The sequence below is a fragment of the Numenius arquata genome, chromosome 1 (assembly GCF_964106895.1).
Source record: "Numenius arquata chromosome 1, bNumArq3.hap1.1, whole genome shotgun sequence".
NCBI lineage: Eukaryota > Metazoa > Chordata > Aves > Charadriiformes > Scolopacidae > Numenius > Numenius arquata.
Window position 1 is genome coordinate 18,381,996 of NC_133576.1, and position 21,405 is coordinate 18,403,400.

Here is a 21,405-nt window from a genome sequence, read left to right on the forward strand (position 1 = left end):
TGTTCGTATGTAAAATGGAAGGCCACAAGAAGAACAGCTTGGGCTGGTTAGTACAGATGTTGCCAGATGTACGGCAGGGCACTTTTTACCCAAGACAAGAAATACTGCCTTCAAGGGTACAAGATGAACTTACATTCTGAAAAGCCCCTTCAGAGTTACACTAGATTTGTAAGCGTGTTCCCCAACAGCCCTGGGCCTGCGGGCGGCAACAGGGGGACCTGGGGCCTCGCACGTTCAGTGGCCAGAACTCTTCTGCTTGAGGACAGGTCTCACTGAAGAACTGCTTGGGAGGTGCAAAGTTTCCACTGTCTGTAAGACAGGCTCCTGAGTGTTTGCTTATTAAATGTATACGCTGTTCCAAGGCTGTAGAAACTCCTGGCTCTTCCTTTAACAGCTAGGAATGACATGGTTCTAGCTCCAGGGGGGGAAAATTATCCACGCAGCGCTTTGCTGTTTCTCAGCTGTAGTTGCATCCCTATTCAGCAGTGTTTGTTGAACGGTAGGCAGCGTTACTCCTTCAGCACTCGCCTTTCGAAACCCCCGTTTTTACTGAAGAGTTAATACGCTAAAAATCTCCTAGCGTTTCCCCTAGGAATCGGGATGAACCACAAGAGGTCGATCAGCCTTTCTGCAACATTGACCTTGCCTTGAAATGGCTCTAACAGCAAAGGCAAGGGCACAAGCCCACCGTTCGTTCCCAGACCAGGAGGCAGCTCTACAGCTCACCCTTCAGCCGCTGGAGAACAACTTCCAAAGCCACAACCCCTGCTCACGTGTTCATCCCAGAGCAGAAGCCGAGACAGAAACGCTGTGTGATGCTCCCTCCTGGGTGGCAGCGTCGTACAGAAACCCAAGGCAAGAGATATGATATCGGAGATAAATTACAGTGGTTCGAGCTGGGTACTGGGGGCTGAGCGGACGCCTCATCCACCAAGAGATCTTGCAGCCAAAGTGGTTCCAGTATAAACACACACTGCTGTGCTCTTGTATAGCCATGCTGCAACACAACTTAGGAGGGCAGAGCATGTCCTTTCTTCATACAAGTTAATTTTTTGAGCCTGAAGCAAACAAGTAGGTATTACTAGAACTATTCAGATCAGACAGCTATTTCTGTATGGAAGGTGAAATACTGAGAGCAATAAATAGTTCTCCAGCACTTTTTTTTTTTTCTCCTGAAAAAGAAAGTTGCTCGAAAGAGTAATTCATGGCAAAGCTCAGTTTATTTAATGACAGAAATAACTTTATACATCTAACACTAAATAAAAACAGCAGAATGTACAAATCAAATTAATTATGTACAGGAATTCACTAGGAATACTTTACAAATGGACACTTCTCATGAACTCTATTTAAAAAAAAAAATCAAATTAAATAATATCAATTGCTTATTTGCAGTCTGACTTCAAATAGATCGCTGGAGGGTAGGTAACATCTTAAATTAAGAGCTGAAATCTAAAGAAAAACATAAGGCAACTTCACACATGCAGGAACAGCGAAGCTCAGAGCGACACTCCCTACTGACCTCATGCCCTTCTGAAAAGCTAAGGCACAGTACGTTAGGGAAGGGGTGTCACAACGTTCAGCTGTGATGTTCCTGCCTGAGTCTCGTTTAGGAAACAACCTTTTCTGATCTTTTGTTTGTTTTCTGCTTTTAAATGGCAGGCCATCAAGTCAGTTAAAGCATTTTTACAGTGGGTAACAAGGCTCCAAAATTCAGATTCACTTCTCTCTCTTCCATAGGTTGGGAAAATAAATAAATGCACCAAAGATTAAACTGAGGTGCTGGTAATATTCTTTTTGTTAGGTAACACACTAAATATACAAATAATATTCTAGCACTATTTACAGCTGTTTTTCCTCAAACATTTCCTCACTTTAGTAATACATAATTATTTGTAAGATACAAACATTGAAGTAATTTTTAATGTTTACCTAGCGCTCTTTTAAATCCTTTTCCATCATAATGACAGTATTTTAAGTAGGATGGCTATCTCCAGATTCTTGATCATACAAAAAATTCAAGAGTTACAGCTAGCAGTATTTTATTTTTTTTAAAGTATTCATTTTAGTTTTACTCCTTTTGGTAATTAGAAAAGAATACAATTGTAAAGGGCTCCAGGATGTACAACTAACCACGTTATTTCTCTGCAGGAAGACCCTGACCTTTGCAATAGTCATCTGCAGCTTAATTCGGATCCAAGGCAGGAACTCAAAATACATATTGCTTAAAAAATTTTCAACAACTGCTTATCTACATGCTTACAAAGTATAAAAAGAACAGTCCATTCTGTATCTTAGTAGACAGATACCCAAATAGTTAAATAAGAGGAAAGGTAAAAATACTAATTCAAATGAGATGGTTACTTCGTCGCAGATTTTGCTTAAATTTTGTTCAGTGGATCCCCTTCACTGAGTTATACGCATGTAGCTTTACTTACGAAGAGTACTCTGCGATATTATAGGCTTCTGGCTCCTTGGCTATCTTGCTGCCGCAAATTTGGGAAACATTTGATAATATTATAGACTGAGAACAGTTTAAAGAACACAGTTCTGATCGTTCATGTGCATAGCACATTCAGTTACCTCGACAGACGTGTTTCTCACTTACAAAAAAATCCCAAACAAACAACAATGAAAGAACCCACACCTTGTACCGATTATGATGTGCGCTGTTCATGATATTAAATCAGAGGGATTTAAACTTGGGCCAAGCATGGCTGTGATTCATGCTTACTCGCAGGAAAACCTAATCAGATTTTTTCCATCTATGTGGTGTAACACCGGGAATTAGCTTGCCCTAGAAGTATTTCCTTACAGCAGCAGTAATAAGGTCTTCTGAAGACTCTGGTATTTTGAGAAAAAAAAAAAAAAAAAAAAAATCATTTTTACCCCATACTAAGATTTTCATAGTTCTCTATCCTGATATTGCCATGTGTCCCATTTGGGAATTAGCAGGGCACCTCCTTTCAACATGATACAAGACAAGATCAGATTGTAACCAGCTGGGCTTCTTTGGGAATATAAATATACAGGAGAAGTGGTGTCCCATTAGACTTTTTTCATTTAAGAGTTTCTACATCAAATGTTCTGCAAGATTAGAAACATCCATCATTAGGTTGCCTGCTTTGGATACGTGCAGCAACGCAGGCGATAGCTTCCTTTACACAACCAAACATCATTAAAGGAAATGTGGTTGTGCACAGAGGCTGAAGCGTAAGCTCCTCGCTTACAAATAAATAGCAGTTCACTTCTGTAAGCAGTCTCCCTGCAGTGGGTTGTCCTCTGGACAACTTAAATTAACAATCCTGTTACCCCTTAAAGTACATCAATCCATCTCGGAGAACCACTTCCTCAGACTTCAGTGGACCCCTGCCCATTCTCCATAAAACATTTTACAGCGTTTTGCTGAACCTTGGACCTGCCACCCACCAACCCGGAATTTAAGTTCTTCAAAACTGGGGTTCGCTAACTGCTGCTGATGTATCTACCCAAAGAAAAAAGCCTCAGATTTTATGTATGTCCCATGAAGTGCATGCTGCAGGAAGCATTCTACCACCTCCTTGTTTTGGGGAGTAAACAGACAGAATCCAATACAGGTAATTTGCTCACACACTCGATCAAATTCACATAAAAATAAAAAGTCAAAAAAATGCTACCCATAGCTGTGCATTTCTAGTTTTTAGTGCAGCCTCTATTTTGTTTTCCTTTTTGTTTTTTAGAAGTTACAGCATGATACTCCATGACACAGAAAACACTATTATTCCAACCTTTTTTTTTTTTTTTTTTTTTTTTAAAGTTATCACCAGTGCAGAAATCTTAGTCTTCAAAGCCTTGGCCCACACTGAAGCATCGTAACGTTTTCCCTGGAACGCATGCTGCAGTATGTCATCACCGAGACATTCAGTTCTGGGGATTAACTGTTTGAAAACAGGCATCACTGTAAGCCTCAGAGACCCAGTTAAATACTTAGCTCCCAGAGATCGAAAGACCTTCTTGCTTATCTACTATATTCAGTCTGTCTTTGTTACATGGGCCACTTCTACTTCTACAGTTTCAATGGCCTGCGTCACTTCAGCCATTTTCTGTCCTTGCTGTTGCGCCAATACATAATTTACCACCTGCATGATGCTTTGGTCAGAAAGAGTAGAGACTGATGTACATTCCTCAGTAGCTGCAACTGCTTCAATGGCTTCAATCGTCTCTCCTGTCACCACCACGGTCTCAATCTCACCACCACCAACGCTAATCTCGGTTTCCTGTTCCTGCACGTCTGCTGCTAAAATGCTGATGGCGTGCTCCACCTGTGTCCCCTGGTTATGAAACTGAAGAGTGTCTTTTTCCAGCATAATTTTGCAGGGTACGTAGTCTCTGTGAAACTTGGTCATGTGCTTCCGCAGTGTCCGGGCATCTATGTAAGCTTCGTTGCACACTGGACAGACGTAGGGTCGTTCTCCAGTATGTGTCCTCACGTGACGCTTCAATGAACGTGCATCGGCCCAGGCTACTCCACAAGTTAGACATTCAAATGGCTTCACACCTGTTCTCAAAGGGAAAGCAAGGAAAGATGACCGTCAGCATTCATAAACACATGTGTGCGATGAGGAGAAGTGACAGGGAGAACAGCAGTAGAAAAGAACAAAAGAAACATGACAACTTTTTCTAAGTAAGGAGATCTTGTTTACCATTTCCGTACTACAATATAATGCAAGCATAATACATTCAACGCTAAGATTTTCCTCAAGTGCCCCAGTCATTCTAACATTTTACTTTTTAAAAATTTTTCATTAAAAAATTCCTTTTAATGCAGTTTCTCCCCTATTTTAAGTACATGCCGCTTAATAAAATTTAATTATTTTTGATCATGCCTTTCTGAAACATTTTACTTAATAGAATTTGTCACTTACGTTCCTAGTCCCACTCTGTTTCTGTAAATCTTACTATACAGGTCTCATCAAATCAGCACTTATTCTAGTTAGCTTATAACTCCATCTACAACTTTTTCCCTCCTCCTCCACACCATGTATGTTCAAATACTGCACCTGATGTTTGAATAAATCTTATTCTCCCTTACAATGGCTGAGTTCTGTGGTCTGTAGTATCTAATGGGGCGTGTGGGTGGCGACAAACACTATTTCAATACTGGATTTTCCAGCTACTGTAGATTTAGGCTAGGTACCTATTACAGGACACTTTCTCTGTTTAGAAACAAACACAAAATCTCCATTTCAGTAGTTAGACAGCTCTTAGGTTTATTCGTAACAGATCTTTAAAAGGAGACATGCTTCAAAAAAGTGGGTTTTGCCCCAAGATAGGAGTATGTATAGACTTCCAACACAGCTGGAACAACCAAATACTCAAAAATCAGTATCATACTTCACATCTAAAGTAAAAATGCACATACTTATTTTATATAGGATATATATTTTACTTATAAAATGTTTTTATATTTTCCCAAAACATCATATAGTTTACTGCTTGTTATAAATCAAGAAATTGACCGATTTCCAAGAGTGATCCTTTTTTTAAATTCAGGCCAATCACTGTCCTGTTTGAAGAATACTTTGCTAACCATTGCGCCTTTCAAACCGGAGAATGTTTTACTACATCCAATTCTTTGCCAGATATACATCTCTTGATCGCTTCTAAAAGAGTTCCTCTTCCGTTAAAGTTCTGAGAAGGACAAGTTGTTACTGTCCCTGCGTGTGACTGCGGTTTTAGGAAAATCCCAACAGCCACTTCTAGGAATCATTGGAAGCAAGTTGACAAACAAGGACTAGCATAAAACTAACTACAGAATCTATAAGAACTTCTATGTGTCTTGCAACACAGGAGACACACAGACCCAAAGAAACAAATACCCCTTTCTCAGTAATGTTTCTAGGAAGTGAGGGATGTCATGACTACTTGTTTTCTACGTACCTTCATGATTGTTCATGTGTCTCCTATATTCCCGGAGCTGTGTGAATTTTCTTCCGCAATGCTCACAAACTCGTTCAAGATTTTGTTTTGCTCTTCCTTTTTTACCATGTGTGGCTTTCTTCACATGTCTTCTGTACAAAGCTTTCTCATAAAATTCTTTACCACATATATTACACCTAAAATGTAAGTGAGATATCGATTGAAACCATTATTCTATGCTTATGCTATGCTTTTAAAATCCAAAGGCACTTTAATTATAGTAGGCAGAGCTTAATGGCAATACTGTCTTGTATGACAAGTAGTTCCATAATTAGTATTTTTGGACTGACCTGTGTTTTCTCTTATTCACAGTCACAAAGCTTCCACATACCACTCTAGAGAAGCGAGATCACATACAAAGCATTTCTACCTTCATCAATTACATTTACCAGGACTATGCCATGAAGTTAACGCCATTTGAAATCACACATCTGCTCTCAAGCACTCAAGACCCCAGTCAACATCAATCAATCGGTACTTTAACAATGGACCAGGCAGTTCCTTGTTGACTAGCTGTGGATCTGTATAATCTCATATTGATCACTACATTTCAGTTGTTAAATTAGTTTCTTCTTACCTATAAGGATCTGTGACAGAGTGAGACTTCACATGAGAATACCAGTCTTTCTTCCAACTGTAACATTTTCCACAGAACTGGCATTGAAACGGCTTCACACCTAAATGTTTATTCATATGCTGCCGAAGATCTCGAGCTTCATAGAAACTCTTTTCACACCTGTAACAGTTAAGGTTTTAGCATCCCATATAAGAAAGGCCTTGGTTACCCTGACTTCAAAGGCACTGGAACCCTTTTGTTTAATGACAACCGAAGACTTTGAGAAGACAACACTTATTCTGTCATCAATACCTATATAAAGCACAATCCCTTTCCAAATCAGGGAAAATTAAAAGGAGCAGCGGCTTATCTGAAAGTCTGGAATATAACTTGAGGACCTCTGAAACACTTTTGGCTGTTACGGGTAACTGTATTCTTTCTGTTATTTTTTGGGGGAATAATCAAAGGCAAACTAACTGGAAGATACCAGAAATTTGTATTATACCATATGAACTTATAAGGATAGTAACAGCTGTTTCTTCCCTTAACCAGTAAAAAACTCAAGTGACTGCCACCCTCTGACACTATCATGCACTACTATAATTTAATTGAATACTTCACTGGAAATCTTCCACAAACATTTTAGAGAAGTAAGTCATGTTGCACTTTGTTCAACTGGGCCAGAAGCTCAAACTCAAGCCTGGCAGGGAGATTTATGTACCAAGCCACCAAACTAGAAAACAGAAGTCTGGTTATTGCTTAGTGAAAATTCTAAACCATTTGTGACAACGTGGATTATATTCTTGGTAGAGATTTTCACTGTAGAAGTAACAAGGACTGTGTCTGTTTTGAAGGAGTTGGGGAATCAAAATATCCTCTCTGTCAAGGTGATCTTTTGCATCCATAACTATACTGCCTTGAGTAAAAAGAAAAAATATTTTAAATATATTTCTCCTTCAAAACCAAAATTGCCTTCCCTAGTATGTTTCATCAAACAGTCCTGTCCCTGTTTTGGACCCCATTAGCTCTGTTCTTTGTATTTCTAAGATCGATATTTTTAGCATTACAAAGCACATTGCTGACAGAATTGAAGTGAGTTTTCAGCAGTTGCAAAATATTGTTTTCACTAGCATGCAGCAGCACTACCAGAAATACTTTAAATGATACTTTAGATTAAAGCATTCATTAAAACCATGAGTTGCACACAGACAATCATATAAATTGTACAACCCCTCTTAATACCTGAGAGAGTTTTCCAGAGACCTAATTGACAGTTTGGAAATTAAGCACCGTTTGTGCTTTTGCAGGTCACTTGAAAGGTTCTGTAGTCTGCTTGGTCATGGAAAAACTATACATGTTCTGCTAACGCATTAGGAGACATGCTCTTTCCAGTTACAGAGTTTCTGCTAAAGTCCATAACGCAAAGATATTTAAGTGGTCATATAAGTTTTATAATCAAGTTAACTGCAATAGTCAGCAACTCTTAATTTATGATGTTCCTGCAGAGCTGTTTGTTAAACACAGTGTGTATTGCAGTGCACACAAGCACACTGTAGACTGCAAAGGAAATTTTCAAATTAAACTCAAATCAAGTATCACAGTAAAAGAGGGCAAGAACAGGCTGAAGGCCCTTTGCCTCTGACAAGCTGTCCTACGAGGGAGCTTTAAAACCACATAGCTACTAATTATGGCTACAAGTGCAAACACACTCATTAGAAAACAGCTGTATGAAAGTAGAGCTAGGTAACAGTTAAAAAACAAGCTTTTGATCTCCAACGCATATATTAACAAAAGTACATTTTTTACTCTTATGTTTTAAAAGTCTTATTCCAGGCCAGTGAACAGCTTTACACTACACCAAGGAGCTGCTTTGAATCTTTAAAATTAACTAGGAAAAAAGCCCACCAAAAAGAAACCCACAACCAACCAACTTACTGAGTACACTGATATCCACGAACTTCAGGCTTTGGCTGGTGTTTCTTTATGTGTTTACTGAGTCCTGATGCCCTGTGGAAAGATTTTCCACAGATGGAGCAGAGATACTTGGATTCTCCTGACAAAACAAAAACAAAACATGTTACAAGGCCAGGCCTCCATATCTCTGAAGAGCTTTGAGAGAGAGGTTTTTTTCTTCTCATATAATTTAGCTTAAGTAATCAGAGCAGTGCTACAAAATGAAGTTGGTTTAACTACACACAGATGGAATTTTAAAGTGTATTTTGGATGTGCCAATGTAATAATACAGAGAGGGGGGAGTAGCAACTCTAAATTACTTTATTGCATGTTTTTAAACACAGGTACAACACTGCAGCTACAGATCACTCATGAAATGCAAACAGCCTAAAAAATTACCCACAGTTGCCTGTGTTCATATAATATGCAACTTCTCCAGCAATACAGCATTGCTTACGGATGACTTACATCTTGAATTTGTGGAACAGCACCTTAAAATAAAAGTTTTCTGCTCCAATTCAATACAAATTCCTTCATTTCTGGAACAAACTGTCATAGCAAAAACAGTCTCTTACTTTCAATTCTGCCCAACTCGGGAAACAAGAAAACACAGACCTCTACACATTACAATTTTAAACCTCTGCTTGTATTGTGTTATTATGCTGTCATCTTTCACGTGCTAAGATCAAGAGACCAGGTTTTATAAAATTTCAGTATTAGTACAGCAAGTCTCATAGAACATATATGGAGATTCTCAGAGATTTAACTTAGCATGTTTTCCTCTGAAAGGATAGGCTAGAAGTGCAAGCGCTCCAGAACATTCCAGCCTATTGCCTATCTTTGTTGAATTAACATGATACAGGCATAAATACATATATAAAACCCTAGGAACAGACCAACCATGATTCCCTGTTCTTGTATAGAACATTTGCATAATAACATTAAGCTACAGTAAAATAAACCCAGAAAATAAACATAAAATGACTACTTACCTCTATCTCAGCGGCCCGATCAGTTGAAAAAAAGGAGAAACTACTGTTTATTTTTTTAAACAGTTCCTTTGACATCAAAGACCAATACTGAAGTTCAGCAGCATACAATAGCCAAACAAAATAAAAGGATCTTCTTTCCCATCTCTTACCTGTATGAATGCTCATGTGTTCCTGAAGACTTCTTTTTGTGACAAAAGACTTCTCACACAAGTCACACTTGAACTGTTTCTGTACTTCATGGAGAGCTAAGTGCATTTTTAATCCATGCTTATATGTAAAGGTCTTTCCACAAACCTAAAAAAATTAACATCCAGTGGAATAGAGCAAATAAAACTCATTATGTAATAGGTATTTAACTTCAAACACAACAAAACCTCCTGTATTTCTTGGGAACCAGGGTGGCCAACTCTGTGATTTTGCACCAGTGGCAGAACTGGTCAGTTAAAACAGAATACTGAAGGGAAGGAATTCTTCTAGACATAGGAATATGAACTTTCATGATTCAACTTTATTCTAGTCTTCTTGGTCTTGGACTACAAAAATTTTCATCAGGAATGTTACAGCAGTTTTCCCCATTCCTAAGTGACCTAAATTAACCTAAATTTTAGGTCAGAGTGTCAACACTAAAATACCAAGGTAAGATCACTAATTTGATTACAGAATAAAAGGACTTTCTCTTTACCTTGCAAGCATGTGGTTTTACACCTGTATGTTTGAGCATATGTATTCTGAGAGAATAGAGTTTAGGTAGAGTTCTTCCACATATATCACATATAAATTCCCGTTTGGTTCTCCCTTTCACCGAAGACATGCCTGTCTCTTCTCCACTAGCAGCTGCAGTGTTCACTTCGGTCTTCCGAGTGTGCCGGACAAGATGGGCTCGCAGGGAGGCACCATATTGGAATTCTTTTTTACACAACTGGGAAAGGAAATAGTACAGCTTTACTTTGCACTTAATCAAAATTATTTCAAAAAAAAGGTAAATAATGGTTTTAACTATAGTAATATGATTAGCTATATTTATAAGCTGACTCCAGTAGGTATTTTATCTCAGGTTAATTAATAGTTGTAAATTTTGAATTTTATGGCTACTGACAGAACCACTGATCACCTCTGAATGAGGCTAACTTCCAGACTAATTTAAACACAGTTACAAATGTAATGTAATTTTAAAAGTAAAGCCCACACCAACACTGTTGCGAGCAGCAAGCACACTCCCGTGTCACATGGTGCTGTAAGGCCACATGGCTGCACCACATTCTTCTCCACCCCATCCAGATGAGGATTGCATCCACCTCTGAAATCCGTAACGAGGAATAAATAGTTGCATGAACAGAGGCAAGAAAAATAATTACCGATGTCATTACTGAATGAATTTTCATAAAGAGGGAGGTTTACAGACACACACAAAAAAAATCCAACTTACTGGGCACTTATAATCTTTTGATCTTTCATGTTTCAGTGTGTGCATTATAAGTGCATAGCGCCGCTGGAACACCATTCCACACTCAGTGCATTTGTGCTGAGCTTCTACTTCATTATTTTCCGTGGTCTCTCTTTTGGGCTGTTTCATTTTTTTCCCTCTTTGTACCAGCTTCATGGCAACCTAAGTTGAAAAAGCATAACCCTTGAATGAAATTTACTACACTGTATTTTATAATTTATATTTCCTCTGCAAGTTAGTACTAAAAGCAGATGTTTCTGTGTGTTACTATATTACCATCTAATTTTGCTTCATTCCCTTAGTTGCTAGAAAGTTACCCACTTTGAGTTCAATGCAAAACTATGGATCTCATGGTGGGTGAAAAACTGGTCTTGTTTTAAAACCATAAACTGATTATAATTAGAGACAGACAATGACTTACCAGTTCAGAGACAACTATTCAACCCTAAATAACTGCCTAAGTGAAAGCTAAGAGATAGTTACAGAGGAACCACAAAGTACTGCCAGTCACAGTTCCTATAAAATGTTTCTAATACTTTCCTAAACTCCAATTTTCCTTTTTAGGATTAGATGATCAGAGGGCTGGAGCACCTCTCCTATGAAGACAGTCTGAAAGAGTTGCGATTGTTCAGCCTGGAGAAGGCTCCAGCAAGACCTTATAGCAACCTTCCAGTACTTAAAGGGGGCCTACAGGAAAGGTGGGGAAAGAGGCGAGTGAAAGAGAGCAGATTTAGATTAGATATTAGGAAGAAATTCTTGACTGGGAGGGTGGTGAGGCACTGGAACAGGTTGCCCAGAAAAGTTGTGGATGCCCCATCCCTGGAAGTGTTCAAGGCCAGGCTGGATGGGGCTTTGAGCAACCTGGTCTAGTGGGAGGTGTCCTTGCCCGTGGCAGGGGGGTTGGAACTGGGTGCTTTAAAGTCCCTTCCAACCCAAACCATTCTATCACAGAATCACAGAATCACAGAGGTTGGAAGGGACCTTTTAAGATCATCTAGTCCAACCAATGAAAAAAAAAAAAAAAAAAAAAAACACAACACAAAAAAACAAAAACAAAACCACCACACACGCAACCCACACACACACCACCACACCACCCAACACTAATCCATATTCCCAAGCACTATGTCAACTCCTCTCTTGAATACCTCCAGGGATGGTGCCTCAACCACCTCCCTGGGCAGCCCATTCCAATGCCTGACAACCCTTTCAGTAAAGAAATATTTCCTAATATCTAACCTGAACTTCCCCTGGCGTAACTTGAGGCCATTGCCTCTTGTCCTATCATCTGTAACTTGGGAGAAGAGACCGACCCCCGCCTCTCTACAGCCTCCTTTCAAGTACTTGTAGAGAGCAATAAGGTCTCCCCTCAGCCTCCTCTTCCCCAGACTGAACAACCCCAGCTCCCTCAGCCTCTCCTCGTAAGACTTGTGCTCCAGACCCCTCACCAGCTTCGTTGCCCTTCTCTGGACCTGCTCCAGCACCTCAATGTCTTTCCTGTGGTAGGGGGCCCAAAACTGGACGCAGTATTCTATGATTCTATGATTTACATTTGCTTTACTACAAAAATCATCACATTAAAAATAAGTGCACTAATCAATTTTTACCAGCCAGCAAAAACTGGGTTATTAATACTGTAAAAAAATTTTACAGTATCTAAGCAGTTCTTTCTGATTAAGAATATTCCAGCTTTACTAGTGTTTTTTTTTTTTTTTGTGAGGCACTAGTGGTTTTTTGTTAGGCCGTACTCGCTGGAGCTGATAATCTCATTTTCCTTCATAGAAACTTAATGTGAAATTCTCTAACAGCCAAATTTTAAGTGATCACGTTGCAATTTTCTGTATCAGGTATCTCCCCTTCAGGTTTCTGAGAATAAGGTAAGGGGGAAAAGCACAATGCATGCTCATTTCTTCTTCTCCTGTTCTCTCAACAAATGAGGTATCTAACAGTTTTTGAAAACATGATAGCTTTTCCATGTCTCTCAAAAACAAACCAAAACTCAACACAGGAACAGCATTTTAATTTTTTTTAATTTTGCTGTTGCTCTTAAAACTTATGCAAACTTGGCTAAATTGTGAAGCCACAAAAATAATTTTGTTCAGTAGACAATTAGTAAGACTGTGGAAAAGAATCTGTTCATACAAAGCATGCTTCATCGCCAACATCTCCACATCAACTGCAGTTACTGTAATTCAGTAGTCAGCAGCATTTTTCCTCAAACTCTCTTTCCTGGTACTCTTCCAGCACCAAAACTGGTAACTCAGGAAGAAGTGCCTCCTTCCCAGTGTTTATACAACATCCAGTATTTTGGGGGGAGGGAGCCAAGACAAAAATTCAAAAAGCTATGAAATGAGTTAGGAAAGCAGAAACCTATTACTGAATCCAATTCTGAGCAATTATCTAAACCAATTTATTTTTTCCATAGGTGGCCACTGTCCGCAGGCCTCACCTGTCAATCGGCCAAATTTAAAAACTGCAAAATAAGTTAACAGGAGCTGTTCCTGAAGGTAGATATTCTCCCTCCCAAAAGAGAACAAAAACTTGTAATTCTCCAACCATCATAAAGAGGATGCTCAAGTATTTTGATTGTGCTAGTTTTAACATCTGGGCTCCAAGTTATCCAGCTGTAAAAGGAGACAAATGCTACAGTTTCTACCTGCAAGGGTGTTGTAATGGTAACAAATTTTCTCCCTGGCCTGTGGGATTGATGGCTCTGTGTGTAAACATCTCACAGAACATCTCTGGAAATTAACAGTTCTTCGTAAGATTTAGCCAATGTGGAATGACTAAGGCAAAGTGTACTCTGTCACAAAACCAAAATGTGTTAATGCCCAGTGAGGCGAATGTCAGCTATCCACAGGCACTAAAAGGGGAAAGGGCAAAGAGTAAGAAGGCCGTTTCATTAGGAAAAAATAGTAATTGAAACAACTTCAATTACTAAACATGTAATATGTCTGAGTGCTTGAGTTTTTAATACCAGTGCTCTTTGAACCTTTTTTTTTTAACTGGCCCCAATCCGAAGGTAGCAGGACTTCATTACTGCGACTCACGACTATGTCTTAAGATCTACATAGGATGTCAAATTTTTCATCGCCAGTGCTCTGCTTTCAAGTCTTAACAAGTGTAGGGTCTCACTCCTCTAACAGACAAATACATTTGTCTATGACTGACATACACACGTGCTAGTTAAGAATTAAATTCCCACATCATTAATAACTTTAGGGAGAAGATACACCTTCTGTCCAACCATTAGAAGCTGTGAGGAGATACTCAAGCTGGGCTAAAGTCACTGAGCATTCTAAAGATCTTCAACATGGAAGGAATTTTGACGCCAATGTTGGTTTTTTGTTTAGCACAACTGTCACATCTTAGAAGTTACTTTGGTTTGCAGTAACCATAATCGCTCAAAAAAGAAAAACATTTGCCAGACAGTGCTTGGAATCAGGAAACTGTCTTTTCAGACTGGCCTCAAAACACTGGACGATTAGTGACAACAGGCCTAAAGACATATAGAATACCTGCTGTATTGCAGATTTAGGATTTGTCTTTCTATTTTGCAGTTTTTTTTCAATTCCTTTATGCAATCTGATATATCCCCCTTCACTAACAGAACGCTGGCGAAGCTTGCTCTTGTAAGTGTCATCTTGGCTGGAAGCTAGGCTTTCTGTTTGTGAAACTGAAACGCTCTGTTCTTTACTTTGCCTGCCACGTTTTTGCTGGAGTGTTTCTGAGGAGTCTTCAGAAGCAGTGTCCACATTTGCTTTACCATTGTCATTTTGATCTGTCTCAATTTCTGTGTGACTTTGTGTGTCCATGGCTTCCACAGCCAATGGCTCAGCCTCTACAACAGACACAGTGCTATTTGACATGCTCTCCAGTAGCTGCATCTTGACGTAATTTTCAGTTGTTTCACCCTGCTCCACAGGCTTTGAAAGATCATCCGGTGTGACGTCTACAGGCTCTTGGGGCAGGAGGTCAGGCTGGGGTGCTGCTGCCTCCTCTGTCCCAGCAGAGGAAGGAGCTCCATTCACAGCTACTGGCACTTCACCGGCTGCGAGCTCAGGTTGCTCTGCACCATCCACAGGCTGTGTTGCAACTTCAGTCTGCTGTGCTAAATTTTGTGTTGACTCTACTGTTTGAATATCTCCCTTTTGGTACACTGTAATTTGTTTCTCTTCCATCTGTTTGTGCACATTTTCACAGATTTCGAGGACCTCTGACATGAAGAGATGCCGGGCAAGCATGGCCACTTCTGCCATACTACAGAAGTCAAAAGTTAATTCTGAAGTATAAGCAAATTCCAATAGAGGCAGGAAACTGGACTTGCAGAACCCTACCAGGAATAAAACAAGAGATTAGAGCAAACACTGATGACCCCGAATTACACCAAAATACCCCATGATGGATACAACAGTTCACCTTTGATATGGTTAACTCTGAAATTTAGAGCAAAGCACGCTTGCAAGTAACATTGAAGCCCCTCCACTGGGTCTCAATTAATTGTAATTTACTCAAAGCATCCTCCTTGTGTATTTTCTAAGTGGAAGCAAGCTCAGACAACTTTTCCAATAAGTAAGTAGAACAAAGGTATTTTCACAATAAAATTCTCTAGAGGAATGTTTCAAGAAGCTGGAGAGCCACAATATTTTTGAAACAGATTAACCCTATTTTAACCAAAGTCTTTCTGAATCTGCTATGTTCAGAAAGTAGTCTGAGTAACAGAAAGTAGACTTAAATAACAACTGATGCAGCAGAAAAATAAGAAAGTGGCTAATGAAAAAGTATATATACGTATATATATAAATGCTTAAAAATAAGCATTTGGTATCATTTTCCACAGTTCTGTAAATCATAAATTAAATATTTAAATTTGGGGGATCTTCTGGACCATCATACTAGAAATCTTCATGCATGTCTATTGTTCATGTAGAGACAGACACAGTTGAGAAACTAATGAGAAAGCAACACAGTAGGCATATGTACTGTACAATATTCTTCATCACTTCAAAGCTATTTTTAGAACATTTATTTTAGGATCTTCTCCTATCTTTAAGGTACCAGAAGGTTTGAGAAATAAGCAGAAACATGTATAATAGTGTTTACAGACATAAGAAACAATTTAGTATTTGATCAGCAAAACAGCTCTCCAAGAAGCTAGTCAACATCCTCTCTTGATGCATTCAAGCATTTGCTTATGTTCCCTTTTTTAACGTTTGTGACTAATACAAGGAGAAAACAGGCCTAAGAAGGGTAAAAATCAACTACTACTCAGAAATTTTAAGATGAAATCCCATAGTCCATTCAATATGGAAGATCAGATTTTGCAAAACCAGAGTGATCACTTTAGCATTAAAATCCACACAAAATACTTTTAGATTAAAAGAGAGAAAAAGGCAAGATAAAATATTTGGTTGTCTTGAACACCGAAAAAAGACTGAATCAAATACTGTACACCTTACTTAGGATATTATATCTAGCTTCGAAACCCACAACAATTCACCTGACAGATCCACTACAGCTTCATGACTAGAGACAGCTCCCTTTTCAATGAAGAGCTCTCGGAAGTACTCGCTGTTGGCTGCCAAGACAGATTTGTGAGCTTTGTACTCCTCTCCTTCAATCAGCAGAGTCACATCACAGAACTGATTGGAAAGCCTCTGCTGATTCAGTTGGTTTAAGACTGACAGACAATGTTTGGAAGATGACTGCTTCACAAGGCCCTTACTGTCAACCTGTCATAAACAACATCATGAGAACTTCATTACATTTAGACTGTGCCTTTTTAAGCATTCACACTGAAACAAAGAAAAGGATTATTTTCTGCAATTCGGTACAATCAGTTCAAGCCTGTATAACAATACATCTTAACTTTACTATTATTTTCTTTCTTTAAATGTGCCAAATATCACCCTCCCTCCAAACACAGTTAAAACAGACAATTGCAAAAATAGGAAGACATGGATATGCAAACAGTTCTTTGACCATGTTTTTCAATGCTACAGTCTGAAACTGTTTCTAGATTCACATGTCTTTACAAGTGTATGAGCCCCCAGTTATCGCTAAGAATTTTATATATAAATATAGCATCATTTATTAAGGAACAGATACAGATTCCATGAGAATCTTGTATGTGATGCTTTACTACTTATACTTTTGCCATTCATTTTCCCTTGGGTCCTACATACATAAATAGCAGTCGGGGTGAATTTATTTTCCAAAGATGACACACTACAATTAATTTTGTGTTATATATACCAGTAACCCCTTTCCACATATTCAATATCTTTGGCAAAATTTATGTCATCTTATTACTGCAAGATTATCAGAACAATGGAAAATAAGCATGTGACTAAGAACACACTAACAAACGTCTTAAATACATTCAAAAGTCAACAGTGGTACTTACAAATACAAGCTCATGCTTCGCTATTGGCTTCTTCTTTACAGGCTTTGGGGATGCAGCTGGGATTGATGCTGTATTACTCAATTCATCATCTGTTTCGTTACTATCTTCATGAGATTTTGCATCCAGTCCTAGTTCCTCCAGCATTTCAGAAGGATCTGACAGAGATCTAGAGCGATCTAGCTTTTCCTGGCACTTGCTGCATTCTTTAATGTAATCTTTAACCTGTTTAAGAATACCTAAAAAAAGATAATGGAGCTTAATTAGGCTTCTAATCTTCTCTCAATTTACCCTAAACATGTAACTAAACGTGTAGGTGATTGACTTAATTTTTCTCACTATGTGTTTAATATGGTTTTGCTAATCATCTACATTTTCCTTCTGTGACTTTTTACCAGTTCTGCTTCCCTCACGCTGAGTATGATACTGTATGTCACTACTGTAATCCATCATTGAGATAGAACATTTGGAACATCACTATATCAAGCAGACCATCCTAGAAAGATTTTTAAGGCTAGAAAAAAATATTTGTATTTCTACATTTACCCTAAGAATCCCAATACAATAAAAGCTGTAACCTGATCCTGCATTTAGCCCACACAAGTGGATCTTAGCTTGTCCTTACCCAAGGGGACAAGAATTGGAAGGCTCACCTAAGGGCTTTTCCAAAATTGGGACCAACTCTGCTACATGCAATGATGCTTGACGTATATTATTAGCACTGATTTAAATCACTGGCTTATGGTTTTGGAATTTAGAGAAATTAATTTCCCACCAGTACTTTAACCAGTGTAACTAAATAATTTTAGATAACCAAGTCATCTAAACTGGTCCTCTTCTAGGTACCAAGGCGTTTACACTGTATGGCTTTCAACCCAAATAAATTTTCTTCACTAGGACAATATAAAAGCATACACAACAACCGCCATGTCTCTACAGTTCAAAAGCTAGTACAGCTTAAAAAACTCAGCTGAGATAGAGTTAGACTTTCACTGCTCACATCTTTTCAGAGCATGAGATGCACTATCATTACATACATATCTCTAAGGATCAGGAAAACACAGACTTCAGGCAGCCCAAGACATTCATACCCATTTCAAACATTTTTACATTTCCTTGATTTCACCTGAAACCAGGGTTAGTTCTCAGGACAGAAGGTCTCTGGTCTTCAAATCACATATCTAACACCCTTCCTGGTCACTGGGCCATACTCCAGCCCATTGCTTCCCAGTTACAGAGCAGACAGGCACAACAGACTGGCACCCATCTCAGGATATGACTGGGTCAAAGCTGCTCACTGCAAGCAGCAGAAGAGTATTGTAATGGCAGGGGAAACCAATGTTTTCAAGGAGACACAGGTAAGAAACAAAATGCTTGAACTGAGAACAGGGCATGAATTTTAATATGTTCACTACAAGAGAAATAAGTAAATGTAAGTTGTGCAAATAAAGGTAACCAATAAGATCAAAAGATGCAGAATACAGAATGATGAACAGAAGATATACCAAGGTCCATTAAGGAAGTTTCCAGCATAGGATGACAGTAGATAGAACAGTCCAATACTGGGCAAATGATGAGAACCCAGATAAAGACTAGAAGAACATCATCCAGAACTGATGTATCAACTTTGAGACACCAAATCCTTTTTCACATCAAAGATCTTCAAGTCAATGAGATCTGGACTGGAAGGATGGGCTGCAGCTAGAGCAAAAAGTCTCTAAATTAAGATAGAGAAAACTAAAGTTGAAATGACAGATGTGCTAACTGATGGACCAAAAAGAGCAGAACAAGAGAAGCAGTACAAACAGAAACCAGGCCCTGGGCAACTGAAAAGTGGAATATTTTTTTAATGGATACATAAGGCTAAAAGTAGAACGCCAAATCCAAAGGGAACACAGACACCAAGTCACTGGCTCAGCCAAAAGTAGGCCCTGACTGGGAATGATTGTTGTTCATGCACTACCATTTCTAACAGCTATGACATCACTCTGGGTCCAGTGAGAATTAGTTTGATCTCTTGGAAGAAAGAGACAAATATAACAATGAGTGCAGCAAGGACTACAAACCATCACTGGCAGCTCTACTATTTAAATATGAGCACCACCCACATGCTAGTTGGAAACAGCATCACAAGGTTAAAAGCTGAACTAGGTCATATGGAATGGATTATCGCCCTGTACGAGGTGTACAGGTTGAGAAATCGCTACCTTGCATGCAACACTTCGACGGGGACAGTCACACTCCGTGTTTCATAGATTCATAGATTGGTCCAGGCCGGAAGGGACCTCCAAAGGTCATCTAGTCCGACCTCCCCACAGTCAGCAGGGACACCCCCAACTAGACCAGGTTGCCCAGGGCGTCACCAAGCTTCACCTTGAATATCTCCAGGGAAGGGGCCTCAACCACGTCCCTGGGCAACCTGTTCCAGTGTTCCACCACCCTCATAGTAAAGAACTTTTTCCTAATATCCAATCTAAATCTCCCCTTCTTCAACTTAAAACCATTGCCCCTCGTCCTGTCACTGCAGGCCTTTGTAAACAGGCCCTCCCCAGCCTTCCTGTAGGCCCCCCTCAGGTACTGGAAGGCCACTATTAGGTCTCCCCGGAGCCTCTTCTTCTCCAGGCTGAACAACCCCAGCTCCCTCAGCCTGTCCTCATAGCAGAGGTGCTCCAACCCCCTGATCATTTTAGTGGCCCTCCTCTGGACCCGCTCCATCAGGTCCATGTCCTTTCTATATTGAGGGCTCCAGACCTGCACACAGTACTCCAGGTGAGGTCTCGACAGAGCAGAGGAAAGTGGCAGAATCACTTCTCTGGATCTGCTGGCAATACTTCTTTTGATGCAGCCCAGGATGTGATTGGCCTTCTGGGCTGCAAGTGCACACTGCCTGCTCATGTCCAGCTTCTTGTCCATCAGCACCCCCAAGTCCCTTTCCTCAGGGCTGTTTTCTAATACCTCATCCCCCAGTCTGTATTTATACCGAATGTTTCCATATATTCAAAATACCGCTCGTGAATAGGAAGCCACAGGGCAATCTACTGACGAAGGTATAACTTGCATAGTGAGGCCTTGCCCTCTTAAGGAGCGACCAGCCTCCAGACAGGCGCCGCGGTTGGAGATGGGCGTGTTGAAAGGCACCAGTCCGTCAGCAAAAGCGAAAGTCCCCTCCTGCTTCCTCCCAGGAGGCGACACAGCCGCCCCTCTCAGGAAACCTGACCGCGGGGGGCTGCGACCCCAGCTCCCCAAGCCGCCTTCTCCCCCGCCTCGGCGCGGCTCCTCCTCCCCCGCGCTGACCGGCCGGACCCTCGCCCCCTTCCCTCCTCTCCCCTCCAGCTCACCTCGCCACCAGTACTTCTGGGACAGCCCCTGCCAGGTCTGCAGCCGGGTGCGGTGGGCGCCGTCGGGCCCCAGGTGGGCGGCGCGGATGAGGCGGGCGCGGCGCTCGGCCTGCAGCACCACCTCGAGCTCGGCGAAGCGCTGCTGGTCCCGCTGCCGCCGCTGGTAGTAGAGGGTTCCGCCGCGCACCACGTAGCAGGCGGCGGCTTTGCGGATCTTCCGCTTGGCGTTGCCCTCCGTCCCCGGCGCGTAGGGCTCCCGCTCGTTGGTCAGGTAGCGCAGGATGGCCAGGTAGCTCTCCTCGCTGGACATGGCGGGGCAGGGGGAGGAGGACGGGGAGGGGGGTGAAGGGGCAGCCTCCCGGGCTTCACGCCGGGCTTCCCCCCTCGCCGCCGGGCAAGGGCAGGGTGCTGGGCACGCCGCTCCGGGAGGGCGGGCGGAGGGTGAGGCTGTCGCCCCCGGGGCGGAGGCGGCTGCGGGGCTGCGTCTCCACACGGGACGGGGCCCGCCCGGGCCAGTCACATGCGGCGGGACCGGGAGTGGGGAGAGAGGCGCCCCGGCCCTCGCCGGGGGGGCCGCGGGGCTGCGGAGGCACCTCCCGGGGGAGGGAGAACTGCCGAGGGGAAGGAGGATGGGGGCCTCCGCCGACCCCTCGCCCAGGCGCGGGGAGGGCGGGCGGCGGGTCCGGCGGGAGCCAGGCCCGGGGGGGAACTGGAGTTTCGCAGCCAGCGGCGGCGGGTGGGAGGGAGAAGCTCGGGCAGCA

At 41.2% G+C, this 21,405-nt stretch overlaps 1 protein-coding gene across 1 annotated transcript; it reads right to left on the bottom strand.

The window, feature by feature from the left end:
• Nucleotides 1-1,206: 1,206 nt before the first annotated feature.
• ZBTB11 (zinc finger and BTB domain containing 11) lies at nt 1,207-20,954 on the bottom strand. The gene is made up of 11 exons (XM_074154328.1): nt 20,645-20,954; nt 17,310-17,545; nt 16,404-16,635; nt 14,422-15,236; nt 10,886-11,065; nt 10,142-10,378; nt 9,609-9,753; nt 8,450-8,567; nt 6,536-6,694; nt 5,920-6,095; nt 1,207-4,537 (listed from the first exon to the last, which is right to left on the bottom strand). Exons 1-11 carry the CDS (start codon nt 20,952-20,954, stop codon nt 4,011-4,013), a joined length of 3,135 nt encoding a protein of 1,044 aa, XP_074010429.1. The 3' UTR covers nt 1,207-4,010.
• Between the last annotated feature and the right edge of the window lie 451 nt (nt 20,955-21,405).